Here is a 14,168-nt window from a genome sequence, read left to right as displayed (position 1 = left end):
GCATGCAGAATTGTCAGATCCTTCAATATATACTTATTGCGGTGCTTTGATTCAAACTGATGTGAATCGCTTACAAAAAATAGAAAACAGTTGCATTCGTCTTTCTTATGGTGTGAGAAAATTCGACCATATATCCCCCAAGTTCGAGGAGTCAGTTTGGTAACCGATTGCTAAAACCTGACAGTTCCACGTACTCGTCAATACACATAAATTCCTCATTTATAAAAAGCCAAATTATATTTATGAAAAATATGAACTTTCAAATCACAGAATAACTCGAGGACACGAAACCGTCACACTTTTATTATTCCAAAACACTCGACAGTCTGCTTTTCTCGTAGTTTTATTTACAACTGTATCAAACAATATAATGCTCTGCCCAGTGAATTTAGACACTACTCCATATATAATTTCAAGAAAAAGTAGAAAACATATCTGAAGTCTTCTGGCTAGATTATATATTCATGTTATGCCTTGCTCATATAGTTTTCCCTTTGTCTCACCTTTGTGTATGTTCTGCTATATATTTTACCTTATTTGAGCTGAATAGATTTTTATTATTTACTTTGGAATTTATAACCTTTGTTTTTACTTAGTTTCACAAAGATTCATGAACTACTCACTTACCAATGTATACTAGGTAATTATTTTTATATTTCTATATTAAGCATGCTATCCCTCAGGTTAAGTTGTAAAACAACTTCGGCTGAACTTCGCCCTTTCATTGATTTTTGAATTAACTTCTTCTTTATAAACAATGTATGTCAATGAATGAAGCCCATTTATTATTATTATTATTATATATTGATAAACTGAGGTTACATTTCCTTAGATTCAGAAACTATGTGAAATCTATTTTTGTTTACAATTAGTTGTCGGTTCTTCTTATATTGTTTATTGATTCTTTTCTCATATTTGTTATTAGTGTATTGTACCTAGCATTTATATATTGTTTACCCACCATCTTTCATGAGTATATTTTTTTGGTTTGTTCTGTTTGTATTCCTACTCGTGCAATGAATAAAAAAATTAATTAGACTATTCAGTTGAGTATTGGGAATTACCAAAGGATAGAAAAAAAGTTTTCATCTTAAAAATAAATACTTTTGATCAAGATGCCAATAACATTACAGAAAGAAAGACAAAAACTATAATGACAAGAAATAACCAAGCCAATACACTCGGTCCGATCCGTCCAGTTTATACAAGTATAAAGAGCCGACCTTCATCCTTTCTCCGAAACTGATGTCATTATGATAAAACTTTTCATTTCCCTATCTGAATTTTACGATGAGAGGTTTGTTGTAATGTGACGAAGGCAAGGAAAACCCCTTCGAAGAGAAATATATTCGATCGTTTTCGAGGGATTTGTTAGTATAAACTTGTGGCCCAAACAAGATTGTATTGATGTTAAATTCCACTCAGGCATGAAATTGTGCGGCGATAGCCATCAATGCGAAAACCCTATATTGCCTACTGAATGAGATATTTCGAATAACTTGTCTCTCCTGATTGTGGAATGTCAGTCGTCGAAAGACATCAAGTTCTATCTTTTCACCTATTCCGAATATTCTACGAGTACGAACAATGTTTTCAGATGAAAAAAATATATGTAGATTCACAAAAAAATTATATCACAGAGCGACTTTTGTCGACTGATTTCGTTGCAGTTTTTCAAATTTTATAATTTCCGTTTGAATAACAATGGAAAAACATAAGTCTCACAATCTAACACCAATACTTTAGATTTTATCAATACCTATGAACAACGATTTCATCACTTAGTTACTAAGTACCTTTCTAAGCACCTTTTTCTTTCCATCCCTTGAAATAGACAAAAAATCTTCACAATAGATTCGTATACACCGTTCATCAATTCTCAACCTAAATATATAAACATTTTTATGTAGACAATTCAATACAATTAAAAAATACATTTCAAAATATCTCCACTCATCACCTTGTAATGAGAGAAAACGTTTTTCATATAACACTGGACCAGCATATTTAGAATTTGTTTCGAAAAACGGAAATTGCAGTTTGATCTGGGTTACTCTAAGAAAACTTGAAATTTTGAAAAATAAACACAGACCTAACCTTCCCGCGGGTTTATCAGATCTGAATAAAATAAACTCCCACTTCACAAATATCCTGCAAAATCTGATCATCATGAAACACTCATTGAAAGATATACTCAGACCTATAATGGACCTACTTCGAATTTTCGCAGAGTGACACCATTCCAGACACAACAATACATCAGTGGTATGAAAAGTCACTGTGTTGGATCTGACAGCATTTCTCTCATTATGTGGAAATATTTTGAAAATTATGTTATCAACTACATAACACACATATTCAATTCCTCTATGGAAACAAATCATTTTCCTTCTGCATTGAAACATGCAATTGTACTTCCTTTGCCAAAATATGAAAATCCAACTGAATTCAACTGAATTATCTCATTTGAGGCCAATTAGCAAACTGCCTATCCTATCTAAGGTGTTCGAGCGGATTCTGAAAGATCAAATTGATTCTTTTGTATACATTATAATTCAAGAACAAATGTTCAATCTGGATATCGTGCATTTTATAGCACCACCGCCGCTCTTGTCAACATCACCTAAGATTTATTCAAAGCAACTGATATTAAGGAAGTAACTGCTATGGTACTCTTGGACTATAGTGAATTATTAGATACATCAAATCACAATATTCTGTGTAGGAAAATGTTATTTTTTGGATTTGGTGAAGAGACTGTAGATCTATTGAAAAGTTACCCCAGAAATCGGACTGTCAGTATGTCTGGATGGAAAGTGTTCTAGTGCTTTACCTGTTGACTATGGAGTACCTCAGGGCTCTATCTATGACCCCATTATGTTCTCTCTATATATTTCTGACTCCCATAAAATAATTGAGAATTGCACAGTTCATCATTATGCATTATATTATCAATTTCCTCATATTATCGATTCCCTCCAAGTGACTGGCAGGTGGCAATGAAAAAATTAACAGCGATCTACAAAAGTTACTGAATCTATCTATACCCATAACCTAAAATTGAATCCCAGCTGAAACTTTTTGGCCCTAAACATAAAAGGTGGGAAATTGAAGAAAGAATTGAAATCAAACTTGGATAAGACTTACTACAAATAATTACAGAAAGCAAGAACTTGGGTTTGTGGCTAGATGCTGATCTGAGATTTCACAAACATATAAATTCACTTTGTCTCAGCTCGTACAGTATCTTACGTCAATTCCATCAAAGTAGAAATATTATGACTTCCAAATTGAAGTTGAAACTTTGCGAAACCCTCATATTGTCTAGATTAACATATTGCGATATAATCTACGGACCTGCTTTGATACAATTTGATATAAATCGCTTACAAAAATTCAAAACAATTGCATTCGTCTTTCTTATGGTGTGAGAGAATTCGACCATGTATCCCCCAAGTTCCAGGAGCCAGGTTGGTTACCGATTGCTAAGACTTGGCAGTTCCACCAACTCGTCAATGCACATAAATTCCTCATTTATTATTTCAAAACACTCGACAGCCTGCTCTTCTCGTAGTTTTATTAACAACTCTATTAAACAATATAACGACCCGCCCAGTGAAATGAGACACTACTCCATATATGATTTCAAGAAAAAGAAAAACATATCTGAAGTCTTCTGGATAGATAATATATCCATGTTATGCCTTGCTCATATGGTTTCCCTTTGTCCCACTTTTATGTATATTTTGTTATATACTTTACCTTATTTAAGCTGAATAGATTTTTAATATTTACTTTGGAATTTATCTCCTTTGTTTTTTTTCTTAGTTTTACAAATATTCATAAACTACTCACTTGTCAATGTATACAAGGTAATTATTTTTATATTCCTATATAATACATGCCAATATTCCCTAGATTAGGTTGTGAAACTACTTCTTCTTTATAAACAATGTATGTCAATGAATAAAGCCAATTCATGATTAATAATAGGTAATTATTATCAAATAGCAGGCTTATCAGGTCAAATTCAACATGCATTCATTTATTACTATATTTATAATTAATACCGATAACAGATAAAAAGTGGGTGCAAGAAATAAGCTATAAAAAAAAACAAAAAACATGAAAAACGCTGTTTCAAAATCTTGCAAAAAATTATATTTCACTGCGACGATTTCACTGCTAAGTATATATAAAAGAAATATAAAATCAGATACAATAATGGGCCAAACCCTATACCTTACACTCATAATATATGGATGGTTGTCTCATCATTCAAGGAACTATTGGCACAACAAAATAATATCCTGGGAGTGACCTTATGGTACCTTTCGGTGTCTACGTGATTCCTATGAAACAAATAGGTCACATATTCTAACTATAAGGTATAGAGTCTTGGACTACTTAGACCCCCAATCAAGATGACGATACAGGCCTGGGTCACACAGACCAAAGAGATTGGATGTGCTGAATGCCAGTTATTTCACTCTATTATGCTCAAAGTAGATTGTGGAATGATTTCACAAACTTGGTATATTTTATGGATTACTTTTTTCTGCATCATATCATGCACACTGTTTATAATTGAAATTACAGTTATCCCCAATTCAGAAGTATTCAGAAAAACAGAGTAAAATCTCAATTGGATTTTACGTACACCCACTGAAGCGTACAAAATACAGAACTGATCTTTCAAATTGACCTTAGTTTTTGACACCAAATGACAAATAATATTTCCAAATAAAATGTGACATAAAGGACAAGTAAATATAATGGATACAAAATTACTAATATACAACACGTTTTAATTCTTTCATTTCAGTGGCTATGAAAACAATACGTAATTCCATTCCTTTTTTTATATTAACCCTGCTACAGCACACTTATTTTTCAAGACACAAATTGCACATTGGGGTCTCAAAAACCCAATAAATGAAATGGAGTTTTTTCAAGTTGTTAATATTTTTTTATTGTTTTTACACATGGAATTGTTGAAGTGGTTATTTTAGAGAGTATACAACATATTAAAAAGTGTTTTAAACAAATATTCCATTCTTGATAATATCAAATTGAAAAAAAGGAAAAAAAAATTGTAACAAAATGTACGATTTTTTAGAAATTCACCAAAAAAACAAAAACTAAAATTTTCGAATTCTAAGTATACGAAACGTTTTAACTAAATATCATTCTGTTATATTGTGCAATTGAAAAAATTATAATTCCTCAAGTTTTTCTTAGTCAGTCTAATGAATCAGGCTGATAAATCAGCCTCACAGCTCCTACATACCATTGCCCTGTGTTCATTACAAAACGATTTATGGCACACGCTACAATGCATATTTATTTTTCTTTCTTTTTTTCTGTCGCAAAAACTACAACGAACTTTTCGTCACAAATGTTCGTCATTATTTGGTGGTGGATCTGTCACAGGCTCATCCAAGATTTCCATTATCTTTTGACGCAGTGATCTTCTAAGCGTTGGCAACCGTAGTCGTTCCCTGAGAAATGGTATTACCAAGGACATTCCCAGCTCTTTTAGGAAATTCCTGCGTGTCCGAGTTTTTTTTCTGCCCAATCTTCCTTAGCAATGGTAAGCAGAATCATCGAATTAATACCACTTCCATCAACCATAAAACACTCGCATAGGCCATCTATTTGTTTTTCGTGCTGTGGTATATGAATGGCACAACTGATCGAAGGTGTCTGTACCACCTTTGGTTGCGTTGTATGTCTCAATTATCGTTGGTTTATTTGTCTCGTGATCAATGGAATCGTCATGGTGTAGGGTAGAAATTAGAATCACGTTTTTATTTTGCTTGGGTGTGAAAGAAACTAGAGTTTTGTTATTATTGAAAGCGAATAACGACGACCCTACTTTCTTTTTGGCCAAGAAACTAGGCGGAATTTCTCTTTTGTTTTTTCGCAAGGTTCCTACCATTGTAAGCTTATATTGCTCAGATAGAAGGTTAGCCAATGGAATCGAAGTGAACCAATTATCAAAAGTTAGGTTGCGATTGGTATTGTGTTTGGGTTCGGACAATTTTCTAACATAATAGGTTGGCACACTTTCATTATTTTCGCAGTTCACTTTGCCCACATAAGAAATAGCATTCAACATGTAATAGGTCTTAGCATCATTTAGCATTAGTATTTTGAAGCCGTATTTATCGGGTTTGCTGGCCATATAGATGTGGAAGCTACAACGGCCACGAAAACTCATCAGTTGCTCGTCTATTGTGCAATATTCATGGGGTGTGTAGTATGCCTTGCAGTTGCTTATATATACATCCCATATCTGTCTAATTGGAACAAATTTATCAGTCTGACGTCGTATATGTCTATCAGCCTTGTTATCAAAGCGTAAGTTAGTAGCTAAAAACTGAAATCTCTGCTGGGACATGGTTGTCCGGAAAATTCCAATCCCAAAAGCAAGGGACCATAATTCTTCTGTGCTGCAATTTGAGACACGCAAAGCTCCCGCTATATAGAGAAGACCAATGAAAGCTCTTACCTCAATAACATTTGTGGTTTTGGTGTAGTTGAGTTTGTTAGTCTCATCGTGGTTTCTCTCAATTTGTTCATTGGTGCGTATGGTGATTGTTTCAATTATATCTTCACTGATAATCAAATTCCAAGCTTCTAAAGGGGTTTCTACTTTTCTAGCATCACCTTTAATCACCTTTAGCACCGGGCAAATGTAAAACACTGTTGTCAGCTCTCAAACGACCTCTCCTCTGAGGAACTATAGATGACCACAAGTGGTTATTTTTACCTCTTAGGACGCTTTTATTTCTCGTTTCTCTTGGACGCCTTTCTTGTTCATTCTCACGAGCATTGTTTTGTTCACTGCTATTTCCACTAGCTTGTTCACTGTTATTCTCACCAGCTTGTTCACTTTCATTTTCACTGTATTCTTCATTTTCATTGTCACTGTTTTGTTCATTTCCACCACCCTGTTCACTTTCACAAGCACTTTGTTCATCGTCTTCCTCATCTTCCTCCATCTCATAATCGTTTTCGCTATCCGAAAATTCTCCAATTTCATATCCATTTTCATGATCTGGATTGCTCCAAAGATTATCTACAATCTCCTGCAGTTCCTCCTCTGTTAGCGGACGAGTATCGTTTCTTTTATGCCTCGACATCTTCCTGCAAAATGATAGATAATAAAATTTCTAATAGAAAGTATGCAACTTAATCCTGCACACTGGGGTCTCAGTAACCCAGGAGCAGCTAAAATCAAAATTTACCACTTACCTAGGAGCGATAAAATATTGTGCGTCCTGCCTCACTCGTATACAACTGTTAACTGAATTTACATGGCGCTGGCCCAAGGTCACGATCGAAAGCCTGCTTACAAGGTAGAATATAAAGGGCACGTGGGTTTTCTAGACCCCAGTGTGCAGTAGCAGGGTTAAGTTTATTCTACATTCGTTATTTTGTCAATAACTTGCAGTTATGGAATTGTTGTGACCATCTATCAAACCCAAATATAAAAAATGGGATACTTCACTCAAAAAACCAATAATTACATGGGTGGTGTACCCTGCATAAGTGTCAAAACAAAAATTATTAAAAATTGAAAATTCACCTTTCACTTTTCAAAGATAATGTTAATTTAGCTCCAGAAGTATTGCAACATTGTTTATTGAATAATGATTCCCAGGTTACATAAATCTATGATTTGATATATTATATATAGTACATTCAATCAATTGGTTAATGCGTTTCACCGAACGTATTCAAGAAACCCTACATTGTGAGATTTTCACTACAGTTTTACAAAAACCCAATACGTGTTTCGCCATACAATTGCTTCTTCGGGCGTATCTTTACTAACTATATTTTACATGTTCAATGTTTCATGTACCTAATTTCACAATTTGTAGTCCCTTAGACCTGAGACTATATTGAATTCAATTACCTGAGTTGATGTACCAGTTTCCACAATTGAAAAAATATTTAGTAACGCGGAGTTATTCAATTCTAATTGATCATTCAGTAAATTACCCGAATTCTTGAATCTATTGATTTCGAAACATTCCCGAAGAGTTTCAACTCTTCTGAATGTAACACGTCGTAATCATAATTGTTCTTGTTCTTGTTCTTGTTCTTGTTCTTCTATGTTCCATTTAGTTCAGCTAGTAGATCAAATTTGGAAATTTTAATACTGAAATAACTAAATAATTGAGGAGCAGACAGACAAACTTTATTTTGAAATATAAGTGAAATTAGAATTACGTTACGCAGACAGACAAACATCATTTTGAAATAAAAGTGAAATTAGAATAAAGTTACGCAGACAGACAAACATCATTTTGGGATATAAGTGAAATTAGAATTACGTTACACAATTGATATGATATCTGAATTTGTTTTTAGTGTGATATACACGATTGGAGACCTTTGTGAAAATTTTGTCGACTGATAGTAGGAATGCTGAGAACAAAGAAATTGATATAAGAGAAAATCAGATAGTAACATTATAGTCATATGCATTTTGTACAGAAAATCAACAAATTCGCTATTCTTGATATAGTCATACATAGTTTTCATTTCTGGTTTTGATTTTTTACTCTAGATATCCAAATTGGACCTGCCGAAAGAGTTCGAAAAATCAACAAGGCATTTGGCAATGATAGTGATAATGGACCCACTGTTCGACGTTGTTTTACTTGATGATTAGTAAATATTGATTCCATGTGAATATAAGGTAATCCTGGTCAATTTCAAATTCATTGTATCGATTTTGGCTGTTCCCTAGTCTAATTTGAATTTATATCAAAGTTAATTTTACAGGTTGGTTGCCTAAAAGGCGATGAGGCAACGGGTTTATTGTCACAGCAAATATTACATGCAACATTTCAGTTTTCGGTTTTATTCTTTTGGTGGTAGATGTGGCTTCGCTACTATTGGTTGAATCATATCACAACTTCAATTCAGTACATGGAATCAGACTCAAATGATGGTAATTCTCTCCTATGGTACAGTGAATACTGATGAAATCAAATCAAATCGAAATGTACTTCATTGTCGAAGATGAAATCTCATTGACAAAGTGTTACTATGCTGTGGTACATTGAGTGAGTGAGTGAATAGATACGTAGTGAAGCTCATTATTAATAGAATGTAACCGGGGACCCAAACCTTGAATGTAGTTTCCGCTGTGAGACCAACTTAACATATCTTCTGTTGGCTCGTCGCCTTTTATAATGTTTACCGCAGTCGCTGACGAAACGTCAGTTATGAAAGTCTACAGATTATGAGCAATAAACCCGCTTCGTTAGGCGTGAAAATTCATACTGTTTTTATCAAATACCTTGACCATGTTATGACAAAACACGATAATAAATATAGAGTCAAACCCTCTCAGACGAACGGATCATGAACCTCATAGCTCGTGTGTGAAGACTGAACTCTTTTCAATGATTCAAAGTAACATCATTGAATGGAATATTTCTGCTCAATAGAAGGTAGATGTATGGACTCGATTTATATTGAAAGATAGATCTGAAAATTGAAGTATTCAAAATGTTTAAAGTGGAGCTAAGGATCTGTCAAAAGCTGTGTACTCAACCGCACGTCATGGTATATTGAAAAAACTCGGAAAGTTGTGGAAATTTGTAAGCAACTAATAAAAACGTTTGAGTTACGTTATTTCAAATGGTTATAAGATTGGAAAGAAATCTAGTAATTGATGAGGCCGCTACACTGGACATCAGATGATTCTGAAATCAGTAACAATGATGATTCAACTATAGTTAACATTTGGGTTTACTTGTCATTTTGACAAGGCCTAAATTGATATTTCACATATCAATTACAATATATTTGTTCGAACTATTGTTCAATAGCATTTACCTGTACCATGGTTTCCATTGATCAGTTCCGCTTTTCTATTCTTTGAAAAAATACCCACCTGAAACAAAAAAAAAATTTGATATATCTCAATATTGTGAAATTAATCCATTAAGAATTATTTTATATATATGATGTGTTGTTCTTCCGGGTGTTCATCCGTTGGGTACTATTCGATAGTCGACGTTTCGCCATCATCTCAGATGGCATTATCAAGACGAGTTACTGCTTCGCTTCGAGAGGTGTAACTCTCGAAGCGAAGCAGATTTTTTTGCTTGGGGGAAGGGTGTACTAATTTTTCTATTCTTTTTTTACAAATTATTGTTGAAATTAATAAGTCTTCTGATTGTATGAATAAGAAAACTGACATTGATAATCTCAGCAGTATATACAGTAATTTACTGAAACTACATCAAAAACATAATAATAATGAAAATTGTATCAATCAATAACTCTTTCTTTAGAGTCAAAAATTATGAAATCATCATACCCATTGAAAAATGACATTTATGTGAAGGTATGACATTTGTCTCAAACCCACAAAAAAATCATATACTTGTATAACTTTTTCGTCAATTTAATGTTCAATTTATTGTTTTTCGCTCATTTTTACTGTAAGTATGATTCGTAATGTTATTCAATGGCGAAAATATTCACAACTCATTAAATTATAGGCCCTGAAGAAGCTTCACATTAGAAGCGAAAGCTTGGCAAAGTAAAGCAGAGTTTGATTTTTGATTTTTTGACTGAGAGACCCTGTTAATCTACTTTACGGTATATATATATATATATATGTATATATATATATATATATATATATATATATATATATATATATATATATATATATATATATATAAATAAAAACTATTGGATAGTGGGGTATTGCAGCAAGTAAATGAGTACTTTTTTGAGTTAGTCCAAGCTTTTTTTTTTATTCATATAACAATAACAAATATATAACAAATAACAATTGTATGAATAAAAAAACAGACATTAATCACTTGAGTGAAATTTATTCCTACTTATTGACTCTAGATAAAAGCTTTTACAAAAACAATATCAATTTAAACAATTCCATTGTATAATATATCTTAAATTGAATCTTTCATAATAATTTTACTCAAACATAAATTTTACATTATACACTAGAGTACACTTGGTACTCCTAGTGAGAATATATAAGTTTTATCAATTGACATTTTAACGTTCTATTCTCAGACTCGTTCATTTGAATCCTGCACGCATGATGTGAATAAGGGTCTGACGAATAACAATATTTTATAAAAAATAATCTCAAGCATTAGAATTATATCAAGTTTCATATTCTCCAATGTATCAACATTTTTTCTTCAACATCAATGTAACCACCCTCACATAAGATGTAAGTCATGAACAATTAATATTTTTGATCTTACCTTAAAACTTATATTATTGTAGTTTCCCTGATGATGGAAATAAAATTTTCCGAAAGCTTGGACTAACTTAAAAGAGTACTCAAGTAGAGGGGAAAAGACGGGTCTGGACCTCCTCCCAAGGGTATGCCCCCCCAGATACACACCACTGACTGTGACCTTGATTCGTTTTTTTATTCTCTGCCTATGAGTTGACCTTGAGTTGTGTGTAACATGATGAGGTGAAACCCCTTTTTTACTCTCCGCCCATGAGTGGCATTGAGATGTGTGTGATGTCATGACCGTGAACCGCTTTTTACTGTACAGCTATGATTTGGCCTTGCATGGTCACATGACCTTGGAAATTTCCTAAGCGATTTCGAGCTACGAACACGTCATATGACCTTGGGAGAAAATTCTGATCGATATTGACCTCGGAACACGTCATATGACCTTAAACACAAAGTGTGGATAGACAACCGGCTTTGCCCTTGATACATGAGCTCAAATATAAAGAAGATGTAACCTTGAACCCCTTCCCTCCTGATAATTTTTCTATAAGTATGGAGTTTCATACTTTCACATTCAGTTCATATAATCTCAAGTGTTCGAATAGGTGATTAGTATTTGTTGAGTTTCAAGGTGATAACGAGAAGTAACTAGCAATCCAAGTAGTGAGTGTTGACATCGTCATAGAGGTGAACATATTTTTTATATTCTTAAACTGTAATTTTCACTATTTTTTTTGAAATGGATAATTTGAAATTTGACATTGAAAAGATTAATTTTGCAATTAATCAACAAAATGAAGTTTTAGAGCAGAGATCCATAACATCATTGATTGTCGATAAGGGTTATAAAATTGAAAAAATGACTATGCTTTCTACACGATATGGTAAATCCATCCAAGTAGTTTTATTGGATGAGGAAAGTAATACTTCCTTCAAATCGTGGCTACCAAAACGTGTCACAGAGCAATTCACAGAGGACATTATTCGTGAAGTGAATTCAACCAAATCTAAATTCATTTTTACATATATGGGTCAAAGTTCTCAGGATTATCCTGGTGCCAAGACCCGCTCATTGGTAAAATTTGATATTTTAGATTGATGGTGTTGATTGTGTCTTTATTCTCTTTGTAAATAGTGAAAATATGGTTTATTTATATGAAATATGTATCAACTCTCTCGCTTCAATCATGGTCAAATTTCAAGTGAGTGTTTTTTTTCCATTCACAATATATCTCCCAAACTAATGAATGTGATTTGTATTTTTTCAGAGCTGTTCATTCTGCAAATATGTGGATGCAATATTCAGCACAAGAGTGGCCGGAAGCTGTGGATTTGGATTCTGCCATAAGAAAAATGGCTTGGGAAATGGCTGATCTGAGTTTTGACGCTCTACATTCATCAAATTATGATTTAAGTGTATGTTATGATGCTGAGGAGGTGCGAAAACTTTTGGAGCTTAGTGAAAAGTATGAACTTGGTGTGGCATTGTGTCATAAATATTCGTATGGAAGCAGGAATTTGGATGACTTCTGTAAGCTAATAATTGAAGCAGACTTGAAACATTTTCTTTACGATATATGCACATACCTGCCGCAGAATATTATAGAGAAATATCAATTGGAACCGCGAAGTCCTAACCCACAACTGGAAGAATCATTAACTGATGGTGATGTAAATAATTGAAATCTGTTGTATATGGTATGAATAAAATAATGTTGCATATTTGCCTATATCTAGTGAATAAAAGACAAAAAATAATTATTGATTGTTTTATTATTTATCGAATATTTCATGATGAATTACATGTCAATCTTATTATAATCCAGTCTGAACAGAGCCGTTAAGAGCATTATATGATAAAACAGCATCGTGGAGGATGAGTGCATATACTTTGGTGTTTGCTGGAAACTTCACCTTGCGTGTTTCAAATTCTATTTTGATGTCGACAGTGGATGACTTCATAGCATCGGGTTGATGGGAGCAGTCGATGATGAATAGTGGATTGTTGCGAAAGCTGCCAATATCCATCATCGGCTCACTCATAATTTTATCGTAGTAGCTGCGTTGGAAGTTTTCATATGCATAGTAGGCTGATGAGTCTAACTTCTTATCGAAATCCAGATTCCAACGCTCATATGGATATACTTCAGAGTTCAGAGATAGTCGAATATTATTAATATTCACATGTGAGAATTTAGTTACATCTTTTGATATATTTTCGGATTGATTAGTATTTTGAAAGCCGATAATGATATATCGTGGTCTTTCGAGACTGTTGGTTGTCTTCACAGCCCATATATCTGAGGATGTATCACGAAGTGTGGGTAATTCATAAAGGTCCCACATACGATAAGCCACCTTCACTTTAGCATTATTAGAATTTTTATTGATGCGATTCAATAGTTTCAATTTTTGGCGATCTTCCGGCACAATGTGTCTGATTCTCCATTCTATTTTATTGATTTCTAAATCTGCATCAACTTCTCCTATGAATGAATTTTTGAAAGAGCGTGCTATAATCAAAATGAGCTCCTGCTTCACATTCAATATCCCTTTATTGTAATCTTCAGCAAAACCCATGAGATACTTCAAGGGTAATTTGCCGCTGAATACATTGCTGACGGAATCCAATATATCTTGTTTATTCACATCAAGACCCCATCCTATCGGTAGTAGTGAATTTGCTTGTGTTTGTCCGAATGATATCATCGTTTTCATTGTTGTAGTTATACCAGGTTTTCGAACAACGACCACTTGTTCACCCCCCATTTCATAGCGAATTTCATCGAAGAGAAAAGCGAGGGCGTTATTGGATAGGTAGCACTGCTTCGTGGTATCAGATGGTGTGAACTTCCCCTCGATATAAATGTAACTGTCTGCTATATCCAGTATAAGATCTTGA

General features: G+C 33.6%; 2 protein-coding genes across 2 annotated transcripts; one reads left to right on the top strand and one right to left on the bottom strand.

Moving 5' to 3' along the window:
* Nucleotides 1-6,320: 6,320 nt before the first annotated feature.
* LOC141481594 (uncharacterized) lies at nt 6,321-7,415 on the bottom strand. The gene is made up of 2 exons (XM_074173346.1): nt 7,261-7,415; nt 6,321-7,152 (listed from the first exon to the last, which is right to left on the bottom strand). The coding sequence occupies exon 2, from the start codon at nt 7,146-7,148 to the stop codon at nt 6,675-6,677; it is 474 nt and encodes a 157-aa protein (XP_074029447.1). The 5' UTR covers nt 7,149-7,152; nt 7,261-7,415; the 3' UTR covers nt 6,321-6,674.
* A 3,961-nt stretch (nt 7,416-11,376) lies between these two features.
* On the top strand, nt 11,377-13,027 carry LOC141481555 (uncharacterized). The gene is made up of 2 exons (XM_074173176.1): nt 11,377-12,468; nt 12,535-13,027. Exons 1-2 carry the CDS (start codon nt 12,422-12,424, stop codon nt 12,947-12,949), a joined length of 462 nt encoding a protein of 153 aa, XP_074029277.1. The 5' UTR covers nt 11,377-12,421; the 3' UTR covers nt 12,950-13,027.
* The last annotated feature ends 1,141 nt before the right edge of the window (nt 13,028-14,168 follow it).

Source organism: Leptinotarsa decemlineata, unplaced genomic scaffold, assembly GCF_025532065.1.
Source record: "Leptinotarsa decemlineata unplaced genomic scaffold, Ldec_3_MD MMD2_tig00000218_RagTag_RagTag, whole genome shotgun sequence".
NCBI classification, from domain to species: Eukaryota; Metazoa; Arthropoda; class Insecta; order Coleoptera; family Chrysomelidae; genus Leptinotarsa; species Leptinotarsa decemlineata.
Note: the sequence above shows the minus strand (reverse complement) of the source record. Positions and strands in the feature narration are given on the sequence as shown.

Coding starts and splice junctions, on each gene's coding strand:
- LOC141481555 (XM_074173176.1), top strand. CDS start 12,422: ATGAAATATGTATCAACTCTCTCGCTTCAATCATGGTCAAATTTCAA. Junction 12,469..12,534: donor CAATCATGGTCAAATTTCAA/GTGAGTGTTTTT, acceptor GTATTTTTTCAG/AGCTGTTCATTCTGCAAATA.
- LOC141481594 (XM_074173346.1), bottom strand. CDS start 7,148: ATGTCGAGGCATAAAAGAAACGATACTCGTCCGCTAACAGAGGAGGAA.